Genomic DNA, 23,232 nt, shown 5'->3' on the forward strand with positions numbered 1-23,232 from the left:
AACTTCATTTAGCTTCACGGCTTTTCCATTAGCTACATGTTGAACTGCCTTACATATAGGCCTACTGTAGCATTCATTTACACCTTACATGTTGTTTCTTCACATACATACACTCACGTACCATTACTAGCTATAATACCGAGCGATTATCTCGTTTCCCCCAGAAACACTACTTTTAGATTACAAACCCTTTCACACGGAACTATTATCTTCCATTCTTTGTTCCTGATTAAACCACCTTAATCTCACTTGACTTGTCTTTTGATACCGAAGTTCGAATTGTTTCTTTGGCAAATTCCGTTCTCCTAATTCTCTCAAGGTAGTTAAAACAGTTTCTCATTATCTTTGTTTTTGGTTTTTTATTTGTTCTCTTTGTTTTAAGACAAATGGCCTTGTACCATCACACAATCTTATAGCTTGCTTACTCCAAGCGCTGTGAAAATGAAGTATTAAAAACAGTTATTTTCTTCATAGGAAAAGAAGTTGGTTCACAACGTATATCCCTCTCGTATGAGAGAGAGAGAGAGAGAGAGAGAGAGAGAGAGAGAGAGAGAGAGAGAGAGAGAGAGAGAGAGAGAGAGAGAGAGAGAATACAAAAATAACAGTTATTCAGTCCACATAAATAAATAAATCATGCATTTTCAAAGCTTCAACCTTAAAATCAGTACATTTTTTTATGAAACAAGCAGGAAATTACATGTTTATGATTATATATATGAATGGTATCAATCAAGACGTATTAGTTACAGCTAATTTGTTGAAAACATGAGAAACAAGAAAAACATTATTCAAAGAACATTAACTTTCAGTACCCAACACCACCTGGATCTGCTACCTCGTCTAGACCAAACTGACCAAGATCCTTGATCTGGAGACTCTAGACTCACATCAAGCATGAACAGCATCAACCCACAACACACTTCAAGTATTCAGCACCTTGGAAGGTGCTAGCACAGCATTCGGCATCTAATTCGCACAGCCCACCGCCTGATCTGCTGTGGCACAATCCAACACAGTCTGCTGTCTCTATATTAAAGGCTGCAGGTTGGGGCGCGAAGCTGATTGTGTTTCGATCGCTGGCCGATGGAGATAGGTCTGTTTCACCTTGGTCTGGGGCATCTAGGTCTATGTCAAGCGTCACCTTCGTTGATGGAACTAACTGGTCTAGCTGATGGCGCCTAACGCGAAGTTTGGGGTTCGTTATGGTTCTCCCCAACACTTCCGCTTTTAGTAAACCCAGGACGAGCAGAATAAGACAACATTTCTTCAGGTTATCCATCTTCGTCGATGTGGCGCTGTGAAGAGAACAAAATCATCAATTTAATTTCACTCCTCTGAGGATTTATGTAATACACCTAAGCTTTAGATGAAACAAAACCTGTCCTCAAGCGAGAGAGAGAGAGAGTTTAAAGGGGGCGAGCATGACCTTAGGCTATTGTTATTACCTTAACAGGTAAGATGACTGTATGCAAAGACCTGCACTTTTTGCAAAGTTATACAAACTATATTTATGTTATTCGGTATTATTTTGTGTCATTCTATAATGTAGACTACTAAATATGGCAACATTGAAATAAAAATTTATCACAGTCTCACCCACGAAACACACAAAGAACAAAGAAAAATACTAATTAAAAAAAATAAGGTCCAGACAAACAAGAATGACTTGATCAACCTTGATGTCCTTCGAACGTCCTCTTGTATTTCAGAAGCTTAACTGCAGAAGAAGAATGTTTATATATATATATATATATATATATATATATATATATATATATATATATATATATATATATATATATATATATATATATATATATTATATAATATATATATATATATATATATATATATATATATATATATATATATATATATATATATATATATATATATATATATATATATATATATAATTTATTTATATATATATTCATCATGTATATATATATATATATATATATATATATATATATATATATATATATATATATATTTGTAACATAATCATAACCTTTTGGCTAATCAACCTTTATAATTTGATGAATAATAATAACCTTTATAATATTAATCTTATATTTGCGTGAGATACACTGTACTATGGCCAGTGAAAAGCAAATATGATTTTTCCCAAACACTTCATTGTTATGGATGTAAATGCAGGTACTTAAATCAAAGCTAATTGATCACCTTACCTGATTAGGGAGACAGACTTGCAAAAGAAAGAGCAGATATATAGACACGGGATGAGAATGACGACCGCCAGAATCTACGAAGGTACACCAGTGACTGCCATCAGTTCTGCTGACTTTGACCTCTGGGAAGAAGATAGTAGAGTTGCCAGCTTTCTTTTAATATTTTATATAAATGTATATTATAAAGAAAATGCTATTGCAAGAAAACAAGTGTATTTTGTGTTCCCAATAACTACTGTCTTTGTTAAATATCTATTAAATTGATTGAGTTATACGCACACTTACGCCAATAATAATTTGTTTTTTACTCGCATTGATACCTGATAGCCTGCACTACCAGAATTCTCCTTCCTCTCCTGGGTAACCAAACTAAAATTTCGTCGTGTTTTTCGACAGGAGAGGAAAATGGAAGCAATATATGCTATTTTTTTTATACCTGTTTGCGATAGTCGGCCAGCGTTATCCTTTTTAGTTGTTTTCGAGAGTTGCTTTGGTTGCAGACCTTGACAAAGGCGTATCCCATGACTGTACCTGGTATCGTGTTAAGGACGCTTTCCCACTATCTAAAACCTTGTCTGTTTGGCCTTTCCTCGTGGTTTTCATCACCGATTTGCAATATAATAAGCAAAGGAAGACTGTGCATTCATTATCTTTCGTTGCGTGACAGTTCTACTCTACGCTCTTATTTTTCTTATCTTATTTTTTTGTTATGGTACCGGCAATGTATGACACCAGCACGTCTTTATAAGTCAACTAATAAATATTTTGCAACAGTTCTTTTTATTTACATATCAACAACCAAAACTTTATAGAAAATGGACTATTAAATTTTGTTGTTTGTTCAACTACGATTGCGTCATGGATAGCAATATAAGTTTGTCTAAAATTCAATTGAATTACAACATAGACCATTACTGTAGACATTTTTATAGAATTGCCTATCTTTGGAATTGTGGATAAGCCTAAAATTACTCGGAAGTTGCGTAGATACGCATTTGCATTCCAGAAGCCATTGAAGGAGGCTCTCTAGTTTTGCTTGAGTTTGAAAAAAAAAAGCAATCTATTGTTAACTTTTCACATCAGTCCTTGTTATGTAAACAAGGAGCTGGTCGACCCTAGCACCTCAAGGCATCTTTTCGTTAAATATTAATATTATGGCCACATAATATGTTTTGATATACTCCCCGCCTGAATATATTTGGAGGACGGGTCCTGAAGAAGGTGCCAACATGAAATTAAGTGTCATTATTGCAGCAGTCCTGTTAACTGGGCTCGTTAAATCAGGTGAGTCAGGAGAGACCCTTATTGCTAAAGTAGTCGACTTTACTGTAGCTTTGATGCAGTATTCTTTATTTTCCTTTTAACTGCAGTATTCTATTTTTATTTTTCAGCAAAATCAGAAAATTTGTATAAAAACCCCTTTTGGTAATTTATTGTGAAACAATTGCCCGAATTTAATACCAGACACTGGAGTTTGAATGGTTCGATCACCCTGATGCCTTATAATGTCCGTGTGTTTCTTTTTCGTATGTATATATTTAATTTGCATGCGTATATATTTATTTTTCAGATGTGAAGTTTGGCAAGAAGTGTAGCTACCAATATCAATGTTCAAATGAGTACGAGATCGAGAAGATGGAGTGCAGAGACGGCCTTTGTCAGTGTAAAAAAGATGGTGAAATTAGGTATAGCCATAACTTACAACCAAGTTGTGGAGGACTTTTTGATGGTGAGTGCTAGTTAAAGTCTGTCGTGCCCAAACCACTGTTTTACCAAAGATCCATTCCCAGGTGCAGCCGTGAAAAGGTATGGTAAAACTGAAGACCAGTGCCACACCCCTCTGGTTCAGTAATTACCAGATTATGGGCAAAATTGGAGTTGTGTTCAGTACCAACCCCTTGGGGATAAATGTAAAAACATAAACAAGCACATGAAAGACAGTAAATATTTAGGTCGGCGACTGTTGGGGACCAGGCCGTGGTAGTTGTCTTCGATTTTACCAGAGATATTGTTTATGAATGAGCTTTTTTGACCAGCCATTATAGAAAATTATGTATATTATGCAATACAGGTGAGATAACTTGAAAATTTTACCGAAATAATTATGAGTTTTTCTGTCTTTTTTGTTTTCATGCAGAGAAGCTCCTCAGGAGGCCATGTTTAGTACAAGCCCTTTGGAGATTAATATAAAAACATAAACAATGGATGGCAGGCTTCTCATATTAAGTATTATGGTAAATTTCTCATTATCTCCCCTGTACTGTATCATATACCCCCTTTTCTATATTACTCAGTTAAGAAATTTCATCAACAAACAGTAACTCTGTGCGGACCTGTTCCTTAGATTTAGTGTGAAAATGAAGAGTCATCCACCCAGGCCACTGTGCATCTGAGCTTCAAAGTGCCTCTTAGCAAAAGAAAATGGGCGGACCTGTTTTGCTCCTGAGAATTGAGCTAGGTGACACTGTTCCGATCCTAATTTTTTTATTAAAGATGACGGTGTGCTCTGTATATTTTCAGCTGAGTAACAGAAGCCTCACTTGGGTTTTCACTGGTGAATAGATGTTAATATTTGATCTGTATTTTGAAAAGAATTAACTCACGTAGTCAGCAATAAAATATCGTAATTCCAAATCATAAAATTTACAGTTAAGTTCGGCAACTTCACTCTTCAGTCAGGTTTTTGTCATTATAGTATTTATCATGGCTACTGCCAAAATGAAGGATGAATAACTGTGTATAACATTGTAAAATATAAATTCTTTGTGCAACATATCTGTAACTGTTTTACATTTTTTCTTCTTCAGTTTATGACTGGATAAGACGTGACTGCAGTGACGATGAATGTCCCGAAAATGCAGAATGTGGTAGCATTAAAAGGCTTTATCGTATTATGTGCGAATGCAAGGAGGGATTCATTTCAATAAAAAGAAAATGCAAAAAGGGTAAGTCTCTCTCTCTCTCTCTCTCTCTCTCTCTCTCTCTCTCTCTCTCTCTCTCTCTCTCTCTCTCTCTCTCTCTCTCTCTCTCTCAGCATCTGGACACCGAAGCTTGGACTGTCAGGCCTAGACCTGTGAATTCTGACAAGCTATGCATTCATGCAACTCTGGTGTTACTACTACTGTGTTGCTTTCCTAGGATTTAGCTTGTTCTTTTGGTGTTTCACTTTCATGTTATCAATTTTCATCGTTCATTCCATGACGTGTGATATCTTTTCGACTTGTTGTGATTTTCATTCATTGGGCATCGTTTATTTATCCTAATAAATCACTGTTGTGTGTTCTGCCACCTGGTCTTCACCTGCCCCCTAAGAGTTATTATCTCTAGCCAATCACCCACCCTAGTTGGAAAAGCAGAGTGCTACAAGCCCAACGGATCCTATTGGGAAAGCAGCCAAGTACATAAAAAGAAACTGAGAAGTAAAGAATAAACTGTGGAAGAGAATTTTAAAAAAATATATAAGAAAAATATGAGTTCATACTCTTTCCTTTTGCAGGGACCAAGTGTCTACAAAGAATCCACCTTGCCAGGATTACACTGACTGGTCTTTTTCAGTAGAAGAATTATGGAATCAAGAGAAAGAATGCCCAGAGGATCCTATCCTTGTTGTCAGGAGGTAATACACCTTCTGTCACCCTGATGTCTCTTCCTAGACCTGTTCATGGTGGAAATACTATTTCTTCTGCTGACACCGTTTCTCACCATTCTTTCTAGGCTGCCTTGTCTATGGGAGGATTGGAACTACTGTACGGTAGATGATAAGCTGCTCGCTCTGCATATCTCATGACAGGATAGGTCATAGGCTTGTATCCCCCTATATGGTTACCAGCCCCTCACCTGCTCCTGTGACACCAAAAGCTTTAGGGATTCTGTCAGCTTCCATTCTTGGGTCTGTTTGCTGCCTTGCTGGAGCATGTAGTTGCTGCCACATGTTCTGTTGTTTCTTCTCCTGAGGTCCCTCCTTTGGAAAGTGACCTTCCAGCTATGTTATTGTTCTTGCTGTTGCAGCAGCTCCGATTCCTGTACACAACCCTGCATTGACTATGTCCTCAGTTGGTATTGGTAAGGGAGTGTTGGTTGAGAGACATAGAAGGATCGGGGTAAAGGGATCAGAGAAGTTCTTCCAGCTTTTTCCTCTTTGTTATCAAGGTCATCTTCTTCCTTCATCGCTTCACCCTCCTTTTCCAATCAATACTTAGGCAATAGGAGGAGGGCCAGGAAGTCTTATCATACTGCTACTTATCTTCTGTCTGTTAGATGAAAGACTGTTGTGTATGGGAGATTCAAATACCTCAAAAGTTGGCTGCTCATGAATAGTGGGTTTGTGTTGAAAAAATCAAATTTTTTTGAAATAAAATTGATATATAGTATACTGTACACTGAAAGTTAAATGTTTAGAACAGCTTGACACATTATGATGGATGTAACAGAATTGTAGTTACTTGAATCATTTGCTGTCACTTTGGAGGAGGTTATGTTTACTCAGAGCTTATTTACTCGAAGAGTGGATTATTTCTGTGGTTGATGATGTTATTTGTTTGTTGTTTACAGCCTCCTTTGTGAATGTTCTGGAGAAGTGCTACGTAAAGGGAGAGGAAGCCTTTACCTGCAACATCACTGAACACTCAGTGTGCTCAGATGGAAGGTGTATATGTTTTGAGTAAGTATACATTTTTTTTCCACCTCTATGAGATGTTACATAGGATTAAAAGGAAGAGACTTCATTATTCATTGTGCATGTGTGTGTCATCTGTTTAATCCAAAAATTATGGTAGCAAAGAGTTAAAAATTTTTCTAATTATGGTACTGTATACATTCTTCTGGTGATTTCAGGAATTATCACCCTAACACTACAAGTGGGAAATGCGAACCCTTGGCCAATTATCTACAATCTCAAAATTTAACTGGTGAGTGCGTACAGTACAGTACTCTGTTTTATTCTGGTATATCAGTGCCCCTTTTGCTGACATTTTATGGTTGGGATGTGTTATAGGGGTCAGTGGTGAGTAAGGTTTTAATTTTTAGAGATAAGGTAATTTAACCAGACCACTGAATCAGATTTCTAGACTCTCATATGACTAAATCAAAGGCAGTAATGGCTATTTGTGGTGGCCCTTTGGTCCCCAGACACAGCACTTCTTTCCTTTTACTTTTTATTCATTTGTTCTGGTCTTCCATGTACAGCAACTACAGTTACCTCATATACAACCAACATGTAGGTAATAGCCCTTTTAACTTTACAGCATCACTTACCTACGTAATGTTCAAATGGAAATTAAATTTTCACCATAGCAATTACCTTAAGTCTCATAAATGCTTGAGTTATCATTTTCATGCTTTAGTAAATCTTTAAAGTTTCTTGACCAAGATGTTAACCACCACAAACCCCCATTACATTATTATTATTATTATTATTATTATTATTATTTTATTTCTTTAAAGAAGTTTGGTGCAACTTTTGAGTTACATTTCTAGATGTACCGAGTTTATTGAAAGAATATGTCCGGGATAATGAAGTTGGACAGCCAGGTCAAAAGAGGCCAAAGGGAGTGAATGAAAAGTAAAATGTAGAAAGTAGTGCTGCTAAGAGCCTTTAGTACTGTCTACAGTGTGCCATTGAGGGTGCCTTTAGTTAGCTGTAGGAAGTAGCTTGGACCAGTGCTCCTCTCTGCCTTACCCCTCAGCATAAAGAAAATTTCTGGTATGTGGCATTTTAGTGTGTCTTTTGTTTTTCCCTCAGTGTATCAAGGGAGGCCAGAGGAGTATTGCCGAGACGATTCTTACTGCATCACGGGGTTGGTGTGTCGTAGTCACAAATGCCAGTGTCCTTGGTAAGTGTGATTATAATTTACAGTAGTCGTTGGCCTTTGTGGGTATTCTTCCTAAACTCAGAACTTTGCAATAGAGGTTTTTTTTTTTTGTCTGCTTTCTTCAGAACCTGTGAGAATTTTGACAATTTACTTTGTCAGTTGTGTAAAAGATTCGTAGTCTTGTAATTATGTTTTTCTCTTGTATTAGGAATGGGTAACAATTTTTCATTCATAACTTCAGAAGTACAGGGTATAGGGTTTGTTTTGTACTGCATTGGTTACATATTGCTAATGGGTAAAAATCTGTAGCCATTAAGATAATAGGTAATGTAAGGGAATGATAACTGCAATTTAGGGACTGCAGTGTATGCATGTACAGTAATATGCACTTATGTTTTCAGGCCCTGCACTTACAAAAAGGAGGAAGAGATTTGCGACTGTGGAGCGATTGAGCGGCCGTCATTAGTAGGTCCTATAACTGTGGGCATTATTTTAGGAATCATCATAATGGCATTTTGGGTCGCCATGGTTAACAAGACTATAAAGAAGTAAGTTCTAGTTTTTATGTAAGTATGAGTTGTGCATTTTGTAGGAAGTTTTTCTCTCATTCTTCTTGCTACATAGGTCCAAAGTTTCTTGTACATTCCTCCCACTTGAGATGTCAAGTAAGCTCAGAATGGTAAAGTTCCTGATATTTGAAGGGTGTTTGTTGTCTTTGGAAGTGAGGCAAAAAGTCAGTTAAAATCTTAATATAAATATGCGAGAATTAGTGTCATGGGCTCCATAATACAGCACTGTTCATCATTAAAAAGTATCGTAGATAACTTCCATAATACATACTGGCCTAATAAAAGGATATAGTATAGTTATGTACTACTACTCTCTCTCTCTCTCTCTCTCTCTCTTCTCTCTCTCTCTCTCTCAAATGCTTTAATAATAAGTTGTTATTTTTTATTTATATTTTTATTGCATCATTGTTTGTTCGGGCATCATTCAAGGTCAGATACCACTGGCTAGAAGAATAAACCTGTTAAAGAAATCCTGCCCCAATCATCCTCCTTTTCAATGAACACCATTCCCAAAATTTTGGGGAATACAGTACTCAAGTCATCTCCAAAATACTCAATGGTATAGATTTTACAAAAAAAAAAAAAAAGGCCCTTTGAACCAGTGTTGTGAGACTGGTTTTTGAGCTCAGGACTTTAGTTAAACAAGTGCACAGTGATCACAGGTATGAAAATAAGTGTACATAAAGCCAGAAGTATGTAAGAGAAATAAGAATAGTGAGTTTGCTTGTTGCAAGCATACCACTGTCAAACTTTTCAAACCATTGCCAATATTGTTTATTGCAGGACCCCTTTGATCCCCTAGGTGCAGTGCTTTCTACGTTTTACTTTACATTTAGTCATTTTCTGTTATATGACTTGCTAAACTTTCCACAGGCATGCTAAGAAGAAAGCAGCTTCCTTTACAAACTTTGAAAGGGTTAGCAACAATCAAGAAAACACCGACTCATATGCTCTTAGCCCCGTGACTTCGAGGGCTGTGTCAAGCCCTGAACACCGCCCTGTCACTCCAAGCACTTTGTCAAACACTGAACCCCGGCCTGTGACCCCAAGCACTTTTCCAAGCACTGAACCCCGCCCTGTGACTCCAAACGCTTTTTCAAGTGCTGAACCCCGCCCTGTCACTCCAAACACTTTTTCAAGCACTGCACCCCATGTAGGACTTTCTGTTCCATCAAATGACACTCTGCCCTACAAGCCACCAGGAATGGATACATTCGGTGGCCCTCCCCCGCCTCCACAGGCATCATTGTACGACATCAATCCTCCTATAGCTCCTTCAGCACCTCCTAGTTATTCAGAGACCCCATATGACACAGACATTCTTCCATCCTATTCTCTCAACCCAGTTCCAAGCGATGGTGCTGCCACTTCTCTACCTTACCCTGCCAACCCAGGAAACTTACCTTATCCAGTCAGCCCCTCTGTTCCTTACTCATCCTCTGCTAGCCCAGGTGCTCCCTCTTCTCCTTGGAATCCTTATGGCACGTCTGCTCCTCCTTATCCCGCAGATTCTTATGGCTCCTCTGTTCCTTCTTATCCTGTGAATCCTTATGGCACTTCGGCAGATATGTCAAAGAAAGAGTAAAGGAATCAGTGTGGTTTGTGTATCCATGAAGTTTCTTCATTTGTAATGGTAAGTTATATCAATTTGTTTTGAGTGTTCGAACCTGGGAATGTTTCCCTAATCAGTTGAATGAAATTATTTTAAATAAGATGAAAATGATGTATTACAGTATTAAATGGTATAATGGCTACAAATGAGACCATAATGTTATGAGTAGGGTTGATATATTACTCTAACAAGGGCTGTATTGATGAGTTTTGTATATCCTGTTGAAAGTAACTTTCTATAAAGGTGTTTATATGCTACACTGTGAACTAATAACTGTCTGTGTGTATTAACCATGAATACTTTGTTTCATTTATATATTTCTGTATGTAGTACTCTTTTTGACACTTATGAAAAGGAGTATGCAGTTGCAAGGAAGTGTGAATTAGCTTATTTGACAAAACTTGCAATGTGGACAGTCCTTTGACTGATATATCAGGGAACTTGGGATCACTCAAAATTGTAATAATGTTGCAAAGACATACATTACTTTTCATAAAACATTAGAAATTTTTATGGTGAGCTAAAGAGTACGTCTGATTTGCAGTGTTAAACAGAAATGCAGTCTTATTCACCGAGATATAAAGAAAAGTTAGGGTAGCAGAGAATCCAGGTGCTTTAAATACTTGATCAAAGATGAAATGATTAAATTATCACGTATATACACTGTAATAAGTAAATTATCACAACTGTATAATACACAAAGAAGTCATCTTAGAATCATTTGTTTTAAAGAAATTATCTTCAGGGATTTGTTCTGCCCAAACTATTGGTACCAGAGATTTGCAGAAATATCCAATGAAGGGCATAAGTGAACAGTGTAGGGATATCAAGATATATTTGAGATTTACAGCACTTTAAAGAATTTAGGATAAAGTTCTGAATATTGTAAGGGAACTGTTCAGTAGCATTTAAGGATGCTGTAAGGAAACTTGTGTTAGGTGCATGATTTACAGTGAATATTATAGGAGATTTGTGTGCAGAAACCTTCAGAGATGTATTGTCTGCATGGTAATTTCCTTCAGTTTAACATAATGGTAGAGAAATTATATGAGATATTGCGTATAGCACGCTGTGCCCCGTAGGAGGTAGTGTCGCCAAGGCACCTCATGCACTGTAGGCTTTACTTAAGATCCTTTGCAGGGTGCCTTTGGCCCCTAGCTGCAACCCCTTTTGTTCCTTTTACTGGACCTCCTTTCATATTCCCTTTCTTCCATCTTACTTTCCACCCTCTCCTCACAATTGATTCATAATGCAACTGCGAGGTTTGCTTCCTGTTACACCTTTCAATCCTTTTACTGTCAATTTCCGTTTCAGTGCTGAATCACTTCATAGGTCCCGGTGCTTGGCCTTTGGCCTAAATTCTATATTCAGTTCAGTTCATACAATACACTGCTTTTATGAAGTCTTCTCTAGTCCATATTTGAGGTGCTGTTTGTACAGTATTGCAAAGTAATGTTCAATTTCTCTGTGTAATGAATAATTTGCAAGTAGTGTAGTTATAATAATTATATATGGATGTCTTTGTATTATATTGAAAATTATTATTATTACTGTATTATATTCGGCTTTTGGGGGTAATTTGTTGGAAAAGGTAGGTAAAGTACTGCCATGGCGTTGTTGACTATTTTTAATAAATATTTTTTACGTTTACCTATTGTTCATGTTTACTGGCCAGTTTCAAGGCCAAAATTTTAGGTTAATTTTATCTGGATCTTAGAGACTAATTGTTTCTTGTCTTCAGAATTTAAAAATTTTATTTTAATTATAATTGTTATTTTGTCTCTTAATTTTATCAGATTTTTATGAATCTTGCTAGGGTACCTTTTAAGTACTGTATGTTAATCATTTCCCAAATGTTTATAGCATGACAACTTTAACTTAGTGTTAAGTTTTCAAGAGAACTTTGCTCTCACAGCATGGATCAAAATTATGGGTAAACTTAAAGACAGACTTGTTTTCCTTTGATTTTGAGTCACAAAGAAAGTTTAGCTCTCAAAGGGGTGGTCAAAATCACGGGTAAAATTAAAGACAAAAGTTTTTTTCCCCCTTCTGATTTTTATGAATCCTGCTAGGTAGGTATGTTGAGTGGTTGGTGATCATTTCAATGCCACAGGTCAGTTAAAAGGCAGAGGTTTAACCCGTGTTCCTCTAATTGTGAAACCATGATAGTTAGAGGTCTTTGGTCTTCAGAATCTTTGTCAGAATGTATAAGCTCGTAAGTGGTAAGAGAAATTAGTGTGTTTTACGAAACACAAGTTTTGGACCCATCTGGAATCTCAAGGTGCTGATAATCAGTCAGCTTTGTGAGGTATTAAAATGAAATGTAGTGAAGGGTCATAGATTATTATCCATGGTTTTGAGTTATCTCAGCGAACATTTCAATTGACAAATATTGAAAATTCCAGACTGAAAATCTTGTGCTACATTGGTCTTGAAGGAAAAGAAGTGATGCTTCATATGTATAGGTTGTATTTCGTTTATGAAGGCTTAATGTTATTGTTAAAGGGTACAGAATAATGTGCCTTGCGAAGTTCGGTGTAAGAAGTACTGAGGGTCTTTTCTGTATCCCTTCAGTTCCTAACTATCTTACTTCAGTTTTTGTTTAAAAATTAACCCATGGGAACAGTTGAACAAAAATCTAGAATTTGACTCAGTATTCTGCTTAGACTGTCTTATAATGACAGTTATTTAATGTGTCAACTATTTTGTACATAATACTCAATGCTTCCTCAGGACACATGATATTCATAAGCATGGTTGAGTTCCATGTTATCGTATGTCATATGAATTCAATGATGCTTCATTCATCAGTAAGAGAGAATAGGATTTCAGTTTTCCCTGTTATGACACCTTTTAGGAACATTTTTTATGGAAATCATTTTCTTATAAGATCCAGAATTTACAAATTCTGGGTGGTAGTGTTGAAAGCAAAGTTGTTAGATTCTAGTGTTTTTTCATACTTTTCTTCATGAAGCTACAGTTTATACTCCGCAAGGTCCAGCAAAACCTCTTCCAAATGTTGTTCCATATGTAACTCTGCCACTATAAGTATTTTTCTGGAATCACAGTTTCCAATTCCATTCTTACATTGTTCCCTTACAAAATAAGGAAAGCAAATAAAAAACACCATGTATTTTATCATGATACTTTTGAAGAGTGCTCGGGGAAATACTGAACAGGTTGATTTTGCACTTTTGATAAATTCTTCCTTCATGAAAGAACCATGAAAGTACTTCAGGCTATCATTTGTCTTATACATGCACACACAAATTGAAGCTGCCAGCAGTTGATGTCTTAGGAATCTCTTGCCTGTTTTGCGTGCATTTTATAGGCATTTTATATCGCTACTATTGAAATCTGGTCATGGTAAATTATTACTTTTTTAAGTAATTAGGAAGTAGATAATGTGCTTTTACACTTTCAAATTATTGCATTTTGTAAAGTCATTAGAAGTTCATGGCCACATATAAGATGTTTATAAGCTTGCTGATCCAAGTGCTTATAGTTACTGTACAAGTTACTGTTTTTGTGCCTTCATGTCATTACTAAATGCATTTGCATGCTAGGATAATTATTTTCGTATTTGTGCATTATTATACACTATATATTTTATCAGTATGACATTTCTCTATAAGCTTTGATGCAAACTTTTACCACTCATTTAAAGTTGTAGAATTCAGGTGTAAGAAAGTTTCACCATAGTATATTTTAGAAAGTTTCCATCGAATCTAAGTGTTGTAGCTACCTCAGATAAATTTATTTCATGTGGTTTTTGTAGCTACTAGACTGTACATTAAGATCTAAAATACAAATTACTGTAGGTGTAAATGGTAGAGCGTAGTTGAATGTTTCTAATGTAATCCTGGTCTTTCACTTTTAAATATTTCTCCAAGCTCTGCTGTATTGCCATTTTGAATCTCAGACTTCTGCTTTTGTATAAAGACAAAAGCCAGCAGTAGATATTATGAGCATGTAACTGCCTTCGTCTAAGTGAATCTTGCATAGTATTTTGTTTCTTGTCCAGCCATTAGAACATCTTCACAACAAAGCAGTTTTATTAGAATAATTAGGGTGCAGTTGTTCCCCATATTTGCTAGGATTTGGTTCCAGGCCCCTTTTGTGTAAGGTAACAAAAGCTTTATAAACTAATACAGTATTCTTTTTAGTACAGCTATAATGATACCATTTCTTGTTTAGCCTAAAAAAAGTATAAGTAACAAAAATAAAATACTGTATTACTTGACGCCTGAATTCCTGAATATTTAGAAGTCACTATTTAGTATTCTTTTTTCTTGCATAAATTTATTTTTGGACATTGAATTCACACATAACAAGGGACTCGGCACTGTACAGTACAGTACATGTACAGTACAAGCATTCTGCCTTAAATAAGCGTACAGTATATGGTAGTTCTAAATCATTTTCAACTTTCCCTATTAGCATGCTAGCACTGGAGTCATTAAATAACAAGATTCCAGTGTAACTAGTCTCTATTTCATAATGCCTTCAGTATTTGAATATTGCGTAAGTGTGGTACAAGCTAAATCGTATGGTGCAAATCATTTGTAGTTACTCAGGGTAGCATTAATTTTGAATGTTGTAATCTGTAACAAAAACAAAAAAGTTTTTAAATCCAATACTGTAGATGCATAAGCCAGTATTTTTCCACTAGGTTTTTTAGATTTTTATATTAATGCACAGATCATAAGCTTGATCTTAATTTTATTTTTGTACGAAGCACTTCTGGTCATAACGCCATTTTTAATGGCCTGAGCGACTGTTGCAGCATTGTTGACAAGAAAATATTGTACCCGTAGAGCTGTCGTGCTTTGTCAGTCACTGGGATAGTATTTCTTTCTCATGCTGTGTGTGTGTTACAGTCACGAAGACTTGTTGTAAAATAGATAACTAACCTTTCTGAAGCAAAGGTTTGCGAATATACCGATGGTTGTAAGTACCTCCTTGATTGCAGCACACTTTAAGATGACTGCCTCTATGATTTCACATTTTTGCCCTCTACAAAAGGTAGTTTAGTTTTATATTATTTTTTTCTAATTTTTTGCTTTGCTGTTTCCATCCTGTGCGCAACGTAGCCCTCAGATAATTGAAAGGTTGGTCTTTTTTTCAGGTAATGCATTATGGTAAATTTTAGTGCAATATGTTTCATTTAGTGTAATACAGTATAGATCAGTATTATTTTTATTCATGTTACACTTTGGAAGTTTTCTGTTACCTACATTAAAAACATATATATCAGAAATTGTATCTTTACTTTGTCCTACTTTATTTTTTATTTTGAATCTGCAGCGTTTGCTGAGTTTAGAGTGAACAAGCAGTACAGTGTATTTGTTTTAATTTTAGGAGTTAGATCCTACTGGCATGTGGCCACCTTCATGTTGTACCAACGACAACTAAGAAGAAAAAAACAAGTATAAAGCACCGAAGTTTCTTCAGCACAATCAAGTTTTCTGTGCAGCATATAGGCCTAGTCGAAAATAGATCTATCAGTGGTCTCGCCTAATGCTGTATGAGCAGTGACCCATGAATCTTTAACCATGGCCTTTGGGGTGGCATGCCCTATATCGTTACCAGATACACGATTATGGCTAACTTGAACCTTAAATGAAATAAAAACTATTGAGGCCAGAGGGCTGCAATTTGGTATGTTTGATGATTGGAGGGTGGATGATCAACATGCCAATTTGCGGCCCTCTACCCTTGGTAGTTTTTAAGATCTGAGGACAGACAGAAAAAGCGCGTACGGACAGACAAAGCCAACACAATTGTTTTCTTTTACAGAAAACCAAAGCAGGGTGCCCAAGGGGCAAAGGACAATGCTGGCACAGAACCGCAAAGTTAACAACTAAAGCAATGGGAGTTTTTTTTTTTTAAGTTATATAGGTGGAAGTGAGGTTAAGCAGACAAAGAATCTAAAATAGGAAATTATCAGAAAAACAAAAACATTGAAAACACGAGGAACAGAAAACAAAGGCAAGACTGGTAAAGGAATGCTTATAGAAAATGAAAATTAAACACCACGATAATTTTTTGAAAATATCTTAAAATAACTAGAAATATTCCATTTGACAACTTGCATAAATGGACAAGGTTTCTCATATATATATATATATATATATATATATATATATATATATATATATATATATATATATATATATATATATATATATATATATATATATATATATATATATATATATATATATATATATAAGACGTATTCAAGTACACCTTAGAGGTGTATGAACAGGTGACAGAAAGGTGACAGGTGGATTTAATTAAGCATCATTGGATCTTCTTGAAAGAGCTAAGAGAGACTCTGTGTCTGCAAACCAAATTATTTAGGAACCTGTGCTCTGTATTTGTAAATTATGGTAAACATTATTTCCAAATACTAAGAATACCATTTTAAAGTGGTATTACAACGTATATTTGAGAAGTATAGACTGATAGGTGTAATTAACCGAATGAAATTAATTAAATAGGTAGACTAAATGTCTATGCAGCTTTATTGTGAAGGGTTTTAAGCCTGTAAGGCCATTAAAAACTGTACGTTACGTCGGAATAAAGTTGAAGAATGTAGAAATAAAGAAAAAAAGAGATGAAGGAGGGAGAGAGAGGGGTTAAATATCATAAACAAGGCGACAAAAACCAGCTCATCAGTGAAAGGTCGCAGCGTATTCCAAGTAAGGAAAGTGGTTGAACACAGTAACCCCGAGGAGGGAGCAACACCAACAAAAATGGAACGGGATTACGCGAAAAATATAATTAATCTTTTATACTAATTAGAAGCTTCTTGCAAGCATTGCAAAAAAGGAATAACGGAGAAGCAGAAGAGACGAAATTGTCGTCAGTGACGTAATACAGAAGAGATAATATAAGGATAAATTAGGGAATTAGAGATGGAACGTGAAAAAGATATTTCATCTTCGTTTATATGACATGTCAAAAGATGTAGATAAAATACACTTGAATCAATGTCGGTAAATTACACTAATAACCGAAAAAGGCTTATTAATATGAGACGGCACGAAGTGACCCCTGGGCAATCTGAATGGAAAAGAAGAGAAGAGAGAGAGAGAGATACGTCAAAAGAAATATTAAAAAAAAGCGAGGAATGGACATTGGGATCGTAATGTTTTAAATAAAACACCCGAATATTTGAAGGTTTAGATGAAATAAGATAAAAATGTCTCCCGATACCCTCCCCTTCACTGTGCAAGGCCCGGTGCTGGCATAGTGCCAAAGTCGGGCCCCCCAAAAGCAAGAGGCACTCCTGCCGTAGCAGCAGAGCAGCTTCCTTTCGTGTGCCCTTCGCCCTTCTCGTTACCTGACGTCTTTCTGACGTTCTTCTCGAACGTCCTGAACGTCGCAGAAGGACGTCGAAGCCGAAATAAAGGGAAGTTTGGCCTCCCTCAGGAGGACGCCCCGATGCCGAAGTACTGCAGCAGCAGCAGCTGATCTCTCGAAGGAGGAGCCTTAGGCCTACGCAGAAGGAGTTATTCATTTTCTTGGGCGGATCGGTTCTGGAATGTGAGTTTTGGCGTATTTTGTGTGTTTTGTAAGCCCTAGGCCTTGTTTTTGAAGAGTATTTTATAATATATGCTGTCTTTTACGTACCGTGTGATAGGCCAGTCTACTATGGGAAAGGTTAGCAGGACACAGGGGAGGTCAGGACTTAGGAGCGGACTTATTTTAAAAGTCCTTGGCCTTATTTAGGAGGAATATTATAAATTTAAGACTTTTATGTGCCTTTGAATAGGCTAGGCCGTAGGCTATGTGATAGAAAAAGGCAACAAGATATTGTGGGGAGGTCAGGACTTAAAAGCGGACTTATTTTACGTATTTTAAAAGCCCTAAGCCATATTTAGGAAGAATATTTCATAAATTCAAGTCCTTTATGTGCCGTGGAACACGTTATCGGTCATAAATAAAGGTCACCAGGACACTGGAGAAGTCAGGACGTAAAAACGGACTTATTTTAGGTATTTTATAAGTCCTAAGCCTTATTTGGGAAGAATATTGTATAAATTCAAGTAATTTATTTGCTCTTGAGTAATAAAATGCGATAGGTAAGGTGAACGGAACATTTTAAGAGGTCAGGATTTAAAAATATACACACGCCCATAGCCTAAGATGCCCGTAGGTTGATTTACTAAATTAGGTTAGGTAAGGCTAGAGTAGGCTATTTCAGGTATCTTAACAACGGCAGTAGGCTAGGCCTACTTGTTACTTTGTTCATTAAGCCTTGATTAACCTGTTTCCCAAGGCGAATGTTTAAAATCATGGTTTCAGGGGCAAAGCCCTTACCTAAAAGATGGTTAGGGTAAGCGATTCTGTCCTGGTCGTTTAGGCTGTAACACCCAAAACAACATTTGTGTTATTTACCGTTATGTTTGTGGTATTTACCGTCATTATTTTATGTTTTACATACATCCCCAAGGGGCTGGTACTAAACACGGCGCCCATTTTGCACGTAAACGTTCTTATGGCCGAAACGACCCGAACTCATAAGATTAGGGTACGTCATGTCGGGTAAGGAACTCAGAAATCTAATTTTAGCACATTTATGCCTCTTTCTTTGCATGTAGATTTTTTTCTATTTTCATCCAAAATCCATAGGAAGTTGAATAAAATTCAAAGTTATATATATATATATATATATATATATATATATATATATATATATATATATAATATATATATATATATATATATATATATATATATATATATACATATATATATATATATATATATATATATATATATATATATATATATATATATATATATATATATATATATATATATATATATATATATATATATATATATATATATATATATATATATATATACATACATACATACATACATATATATATATATATATATATATATATATATATATATATATATATATATATATATATATATATATATATATATATATATATATATATATATATATATATATATATATATATATATATATATATATATATATATATATATATATATATATATATATAATATGCAGCAGTTTGTTTATACAAGAAAACCATCGTAAAAGTCTATGTTGGAATTTTATTTTTCTGCAGAATGGTTTTTGCTAAATTGTCAGTCATTGTTGAGATAATAGTTGATTATTTCTTTTAAATTAGCGTGTTGAGACTAATTCTTGATTTAAACTTGACCCTAGGCTAAGCTACTTTTAGGAGCATGGTAAAAGCTGTAATACGTGTAATTCTGCAAAGGAGACTCGTTCCCTTTGGAGGCCTAGGCAGTTTGTTTTTTATCATGGAATGATGATTTAATTGTACAGGTACTTTTAAAAAAGCTTTTGTAGGCATAAGGTTGTTAAAATCAACTTTTTTGAGATTTTTTTTCTTTTGTAAGTCTCTGTCATATTGGTTCGTCTTATGTTTTTGATATGTTCACATGAATATTATATAGCAAACTGTTTTTACATAAAAAGAAAAAGACAAAATAGGGTCGCACATCGTAACGAAGAATATTGAACAAAACATAAACCTTCACAAAAGTTAGGTTAAGAGTGCTACGCTGTTTGTCTTCATCAGTGAAAGCTAAGATTAGGAGTGCTCAGCTGCTTGCTTTCATCACTGAAAGCTATCAGCCCTGATGATAGTATGAGGAGAACAGAGGATTCTCAGAGTTTGTGGGTAACACAGTCTTTGTGGGCATTTTGGGGCTGGAAGTGTTAGCTCCTCTGAATGATAACAGACACTGGGGTGAGGTGAGGTGAGACTTCTTTTTGCTGATGGTGAAGTATTGTAGTCAACTCTTGGCCTGAGCTCCGAACAGTCGTACATCCTTGAGCAGATTGATGTGTTCTCACTGGCCCTGTATGGGTCAACCTCCTTGCCATATTATCAAAGACATCCCTATTGAATTAACTCTCAACCTTTACACTAAAGAAATTCAGCATCCTCAAGTGGATTGCTACGTGGATATTCAGCCCAAGTAAGGCAGTGATTTGTGCCTTATACAAGAATACTGTAGTATTTTTTCAGCATTTCATGTTTCTTAGATAAAATTATTGCTTTATGTCACACCTCTCCCATTTTATGCTTCGTATTTATAAAGAATTGCCTCATGTCTAAGTTATTCTTCCCTCCCCTACTAATGCATTAATTAAGAGTAAAGTTTCTGAGTGTGAATGTTGGGTTTATACCCTACCACAGTGGCAGCCCCTTGGAAGAGAATGTTTGTTATCCTAGAAAATTTGATAGTTGGCCCTTTGAATACTAAAATAAAGACTAAAGTAAGGAATTGACACAGCATGTTTGTATTACTGTATCAGGTTCATTATGTAAATTGGTACCCTGAGACTCCCAACTGTACTTGTTGGCTAAAATATCTCTGGCTGATTATGTACTGTAGTTAACATTGAATTACAGTTTCTCAGTACTTTTGAAGAAGTTTTTAAGATTTCAGTTTAATGAAAGTTTATACTTTGCTTTTACTTTTCAAATAAAAACAGTAGATAAATATCAAATAGAAACTACTCCTGCTCCCAACTTGATCTGCATATTGGACAGCATAGCATAAATGTTCCTTGGGATGTTTATTCTTAGAATTGTTCTGTATTTCCAGACAAAGTGGTGGACCAGCGTGTGAACTTCAAGTGGTCGTTGTTACATGCTGTGAAGAAGGGACTTTCCTGTAGCCAAGTACATAACTTGTATGGTGCTAGTTCTTTAGGTAAATAAGAAAATATGTATTGTGACTATCAGTATTAATTGGGCCATGTTGGCCTAATTCATTCTTTTGTAATATACAGTAATTGGGATAATATAGTACTGCTTTTAACTTTAGAAAACCTTTATAACTTACTAGACAAAATGCATATTTGTGCTTTATGTGGGAAAGAGTGTAGCACTCAATTTATGTATGATTTTCATATGAGCACTCACGATGAGGTTTTCACTTGCGTGGAATGTGGGAAAGAGTTTAACAGGAAGTACTGTTATGTTCGTCACATGAAAATTCATACTGGAGAAAAGCCATTTGTTTGTCCCAGTTGTGGAAAGGGGTTCCACGATAAAAATGATCTCGTAGTCCACGTCAGAATACACACAGGAGAAAAGCCGTACAGTTGTGTGAAGTGTGGGATGAAATTTAGCCGCAAAACAAACCTCCGTAGGCACATGGCAGTGCACACGCAGGAGAAGGCGTTTTTTTGCGAGGAGTGTGGAAAGGGATTCACGCAGAAGGGAAACCTTAAGACTCACATGAGAATTCACAGGGGAACCGAACCTTATCATTGTCCTGAATGTGGGAAGAAGTTTAATTCCAAGTCAGGTCTGGAAGAGCACTTAAAATCCTACTTGAAATTCACGTGTTTAGATTGCGGAAGGATATTCAGGAGGCAGGATCTTTACGATAGCCACATAGCAACACACACCAAACGGGTATCGTACGATTGCGCCGAATGTGGAGAGAAGTTCCCTCATCAAGACGAGCTGAAAAGCCACCTGGCTATTCACACATCATTCAAGTGTAAGGAATGTGGAAAGGAGTTTTCTCTGAGGGGCTGTCTCAATAACCACATGACGTCGAAGTCCTGTAAGAGATCTCGTGCCGAATCGGAGAATAAACACTCTGAAAGTTTGCCAAGTAAATTTGCCATTAAAGAAGAAATTGAATCCCCTGATCTACAGGAGAATGACCTGAAGCCAGAAACAATATATATTAAAGTGGAAAGTGAAGATATTTAATCTACAATTTATGTTGAGAGGAGATGAATGCAGGCAGGAACTTAGTATAGGATTACAGGCTTAGTTTTGTTATTAGGAATAAATGTATGCCAAAGAAGCATTTTGGATTCATTTACCTACATTGGCATATTATTACTGTATACAGTAATTAAAAAAGATTATATACATAGATGCAGAGTCGCAACTCAACACTTTTTCAAGTCTTCTTAGGAGTTTTTTGAAATGAGAAGTTAAAATTAAGGCAAGGCAAAGTTAAAAAAGATAGACATTTAATAACGTCTGAAGTGTGGTGTTTGAGGCTCGCTAAACCTAGTTAGAATATACTTTTTATAATTTGCTCCAAACTTGTGCATTCCTTTCTCTGTCTTTTCTCTCTCTCGACTCATACTTGAGGAAGTCATTTTTCTCTAATTTTTGCACTAAATTGTTTTGAAAACAAGTTCAGAAATCAAGTCATGCAGTATGATAATTATACTTTGAATATGTTGTGAATACAGATAGAAGTGTTTCTGCAATAATACAAATCTTTCTTATGTCTTTTGTCAGTGATGCAGCAAAATACTACTATATTCCCGTGTGCAAGAACTGACAATTGGGTGTCCAGCAGTCATGAAGGTCAGAGTAGGTGAACCGTTTATTGGAGTGTTAATTTTCCCCAGTCTTTCACTGTAAAAGTAATCTTCTGAGTTTTCACGATGATCTCATATCTACAGTATATTGCTTTATTGCTTTTGTTTTTGTATATGAGATATCAAACATTGTTATGAATTGAGTTTTTTCAGTCTTAACAAGTGATAAGACTTTTGGTGCTGGATGCCAGTCAGCATTAGAGGAGAGATCTGGAACAGGATTTTACCACTGAGCTACAAACATTGGAATCATTTGGCAAAAGACCTCGCTCGAGTGCATCAAGAGGCACTGCAATAAGCGTAATCCTTTGAACCTCATTAATCAAAGCCTTAGCAACCAGCCTCCTTTATTTTCTTTCGGTGCACTAGTCATGGTGCTGAGGAAGTCCTGAAGAGATTTTACAACCAGAATTCTTTTTTCTTTTGATGCATGTTCCAGAATTTTTGTAATAATCCTTTTACTCTAGCCACAAAGACATATGTCAAGTCGATTTATCTCAGGAATTTGCACAGTCCGCTCCAGCTGTATTGTGACATTGGTGGGTTCCAAAATTTCTATGGAGCTCTCCATAGTTTAGGCTGTTACAACTGGCAATTTGCCCTCCATATTAGGCTTGATAATATGTGGTGCAAGTATAAATTTTTACCTGCT

The 23,232-nt window shown here is 35.9% G+C and overlaps 1 protein-coding gene and 2 long non-coding RNA genes across 3 annotated transcripts; 2 read left to right on the forward strand and 1 right to left on the reverse strand.

The window, feature by feature from the left end:
• Nucleotides 1-338: 338 nt before the first annotated feature.
• Nucleotides 339-2,763, reverse strand: LOC136852921 (uncharacterized). Its single transcript, XR_010857270.1, has 3 exons — nucleotides 2,632-2,763; nucleotides 2,196-2,317; nucleotides 339-1,295 (listed from the first exon to the last, which is right to left on the reverse strand). It is a non-coding gene; the product is annotated as an uncharacterized lncRNA (long non-coding RNA).
• A 513-nt stretch (nucleotides 2,764-3,276) lies between these two features.
• LOC136852922 (uncharacterized) lies at nucleotides 3,277-15,446 on the forward strand. The gene is made up of 8 exons (XM_067127894.1): nucleotides 3,277-3,479; nucleotides 3,766-3,924; nucleotides 5,003-5,140; nucleotides 6,747-6,855; nucleotides 7,029-7,102; nucleotides 7,936-8,026; nucleotides 8,407-8,553; nucleotides 9,448-15,446. The coding sequence occupies exons 1-8, from the start codon at nucleotides 3,425-3,427 to the stop codon at nucleotides 10,157-10,159; spliced, it is 1,485 nt and encodes a 494-aa protein (XP_066983995.1). The 5' UTR covers nucleotides 3,277-3,424; the 3' UTR covers nucleotides 10,160-15,446.
• Nucleotides 15,447-16,884: 1,438 nt separating this feature from the next.
• Nucleotides 16,885-22,048, forward strand: LOC136852924 (uncharacterized). Its single transcript, XR_010857271.1, has 2 exons — nucleotides 16,885-17,740; nucleotides 20,828-22,048. It is a non-coding gene; the product is annotated as an uncharacterized lncRNA (long non-coding RNA).
• Nucleotides 22,049-23,232: the final 1,184 nt, after the last annotated feature.

Source organism: Macrobrachium rosenbergii, chromosome 26, assembly GCF_040412425.1.
Source record: "Macrobrachium rosenbergii isolate ZJJX-2024 chromosome 26, ASM4041242v1, whole genome shotgun sequence".
Lineage (NCBI taxonomy): Eukaryota > Metazoa > Arthropoda > Malacostraca > Decapoda > Palaemonidae > Macrobrachium > Macrobrachium rosenbergii.

What these genes read in the sequence shown, in the direction of transcription:
- LOC136852922 (XM_067127894.1), top strand. Translation starts at nt 3,425, where the DNA reads ATGAAATTAAGTGTCATTATTGCAGCAGTCCTGTTAACTGGGCTCGTT. An exon ending in CACAAATGCCAGTGTCCTTG is followed by an intron (nt 8,027 to 8,406) that starts GTAAGTGTGATT and finishes TTATGTTTTCAG; the next exon opens with GCCCTGCACTTACAAAAAGG. An exon ending in GTTAACAAGACTATAAAGAA is followed by an intron (nt 8,554 to 9,447) that starts GTAAGTTCTAGT and finishes AACTTTCCACAG; the next exon opens with GCATGCTAAGAAGAAAGCAG.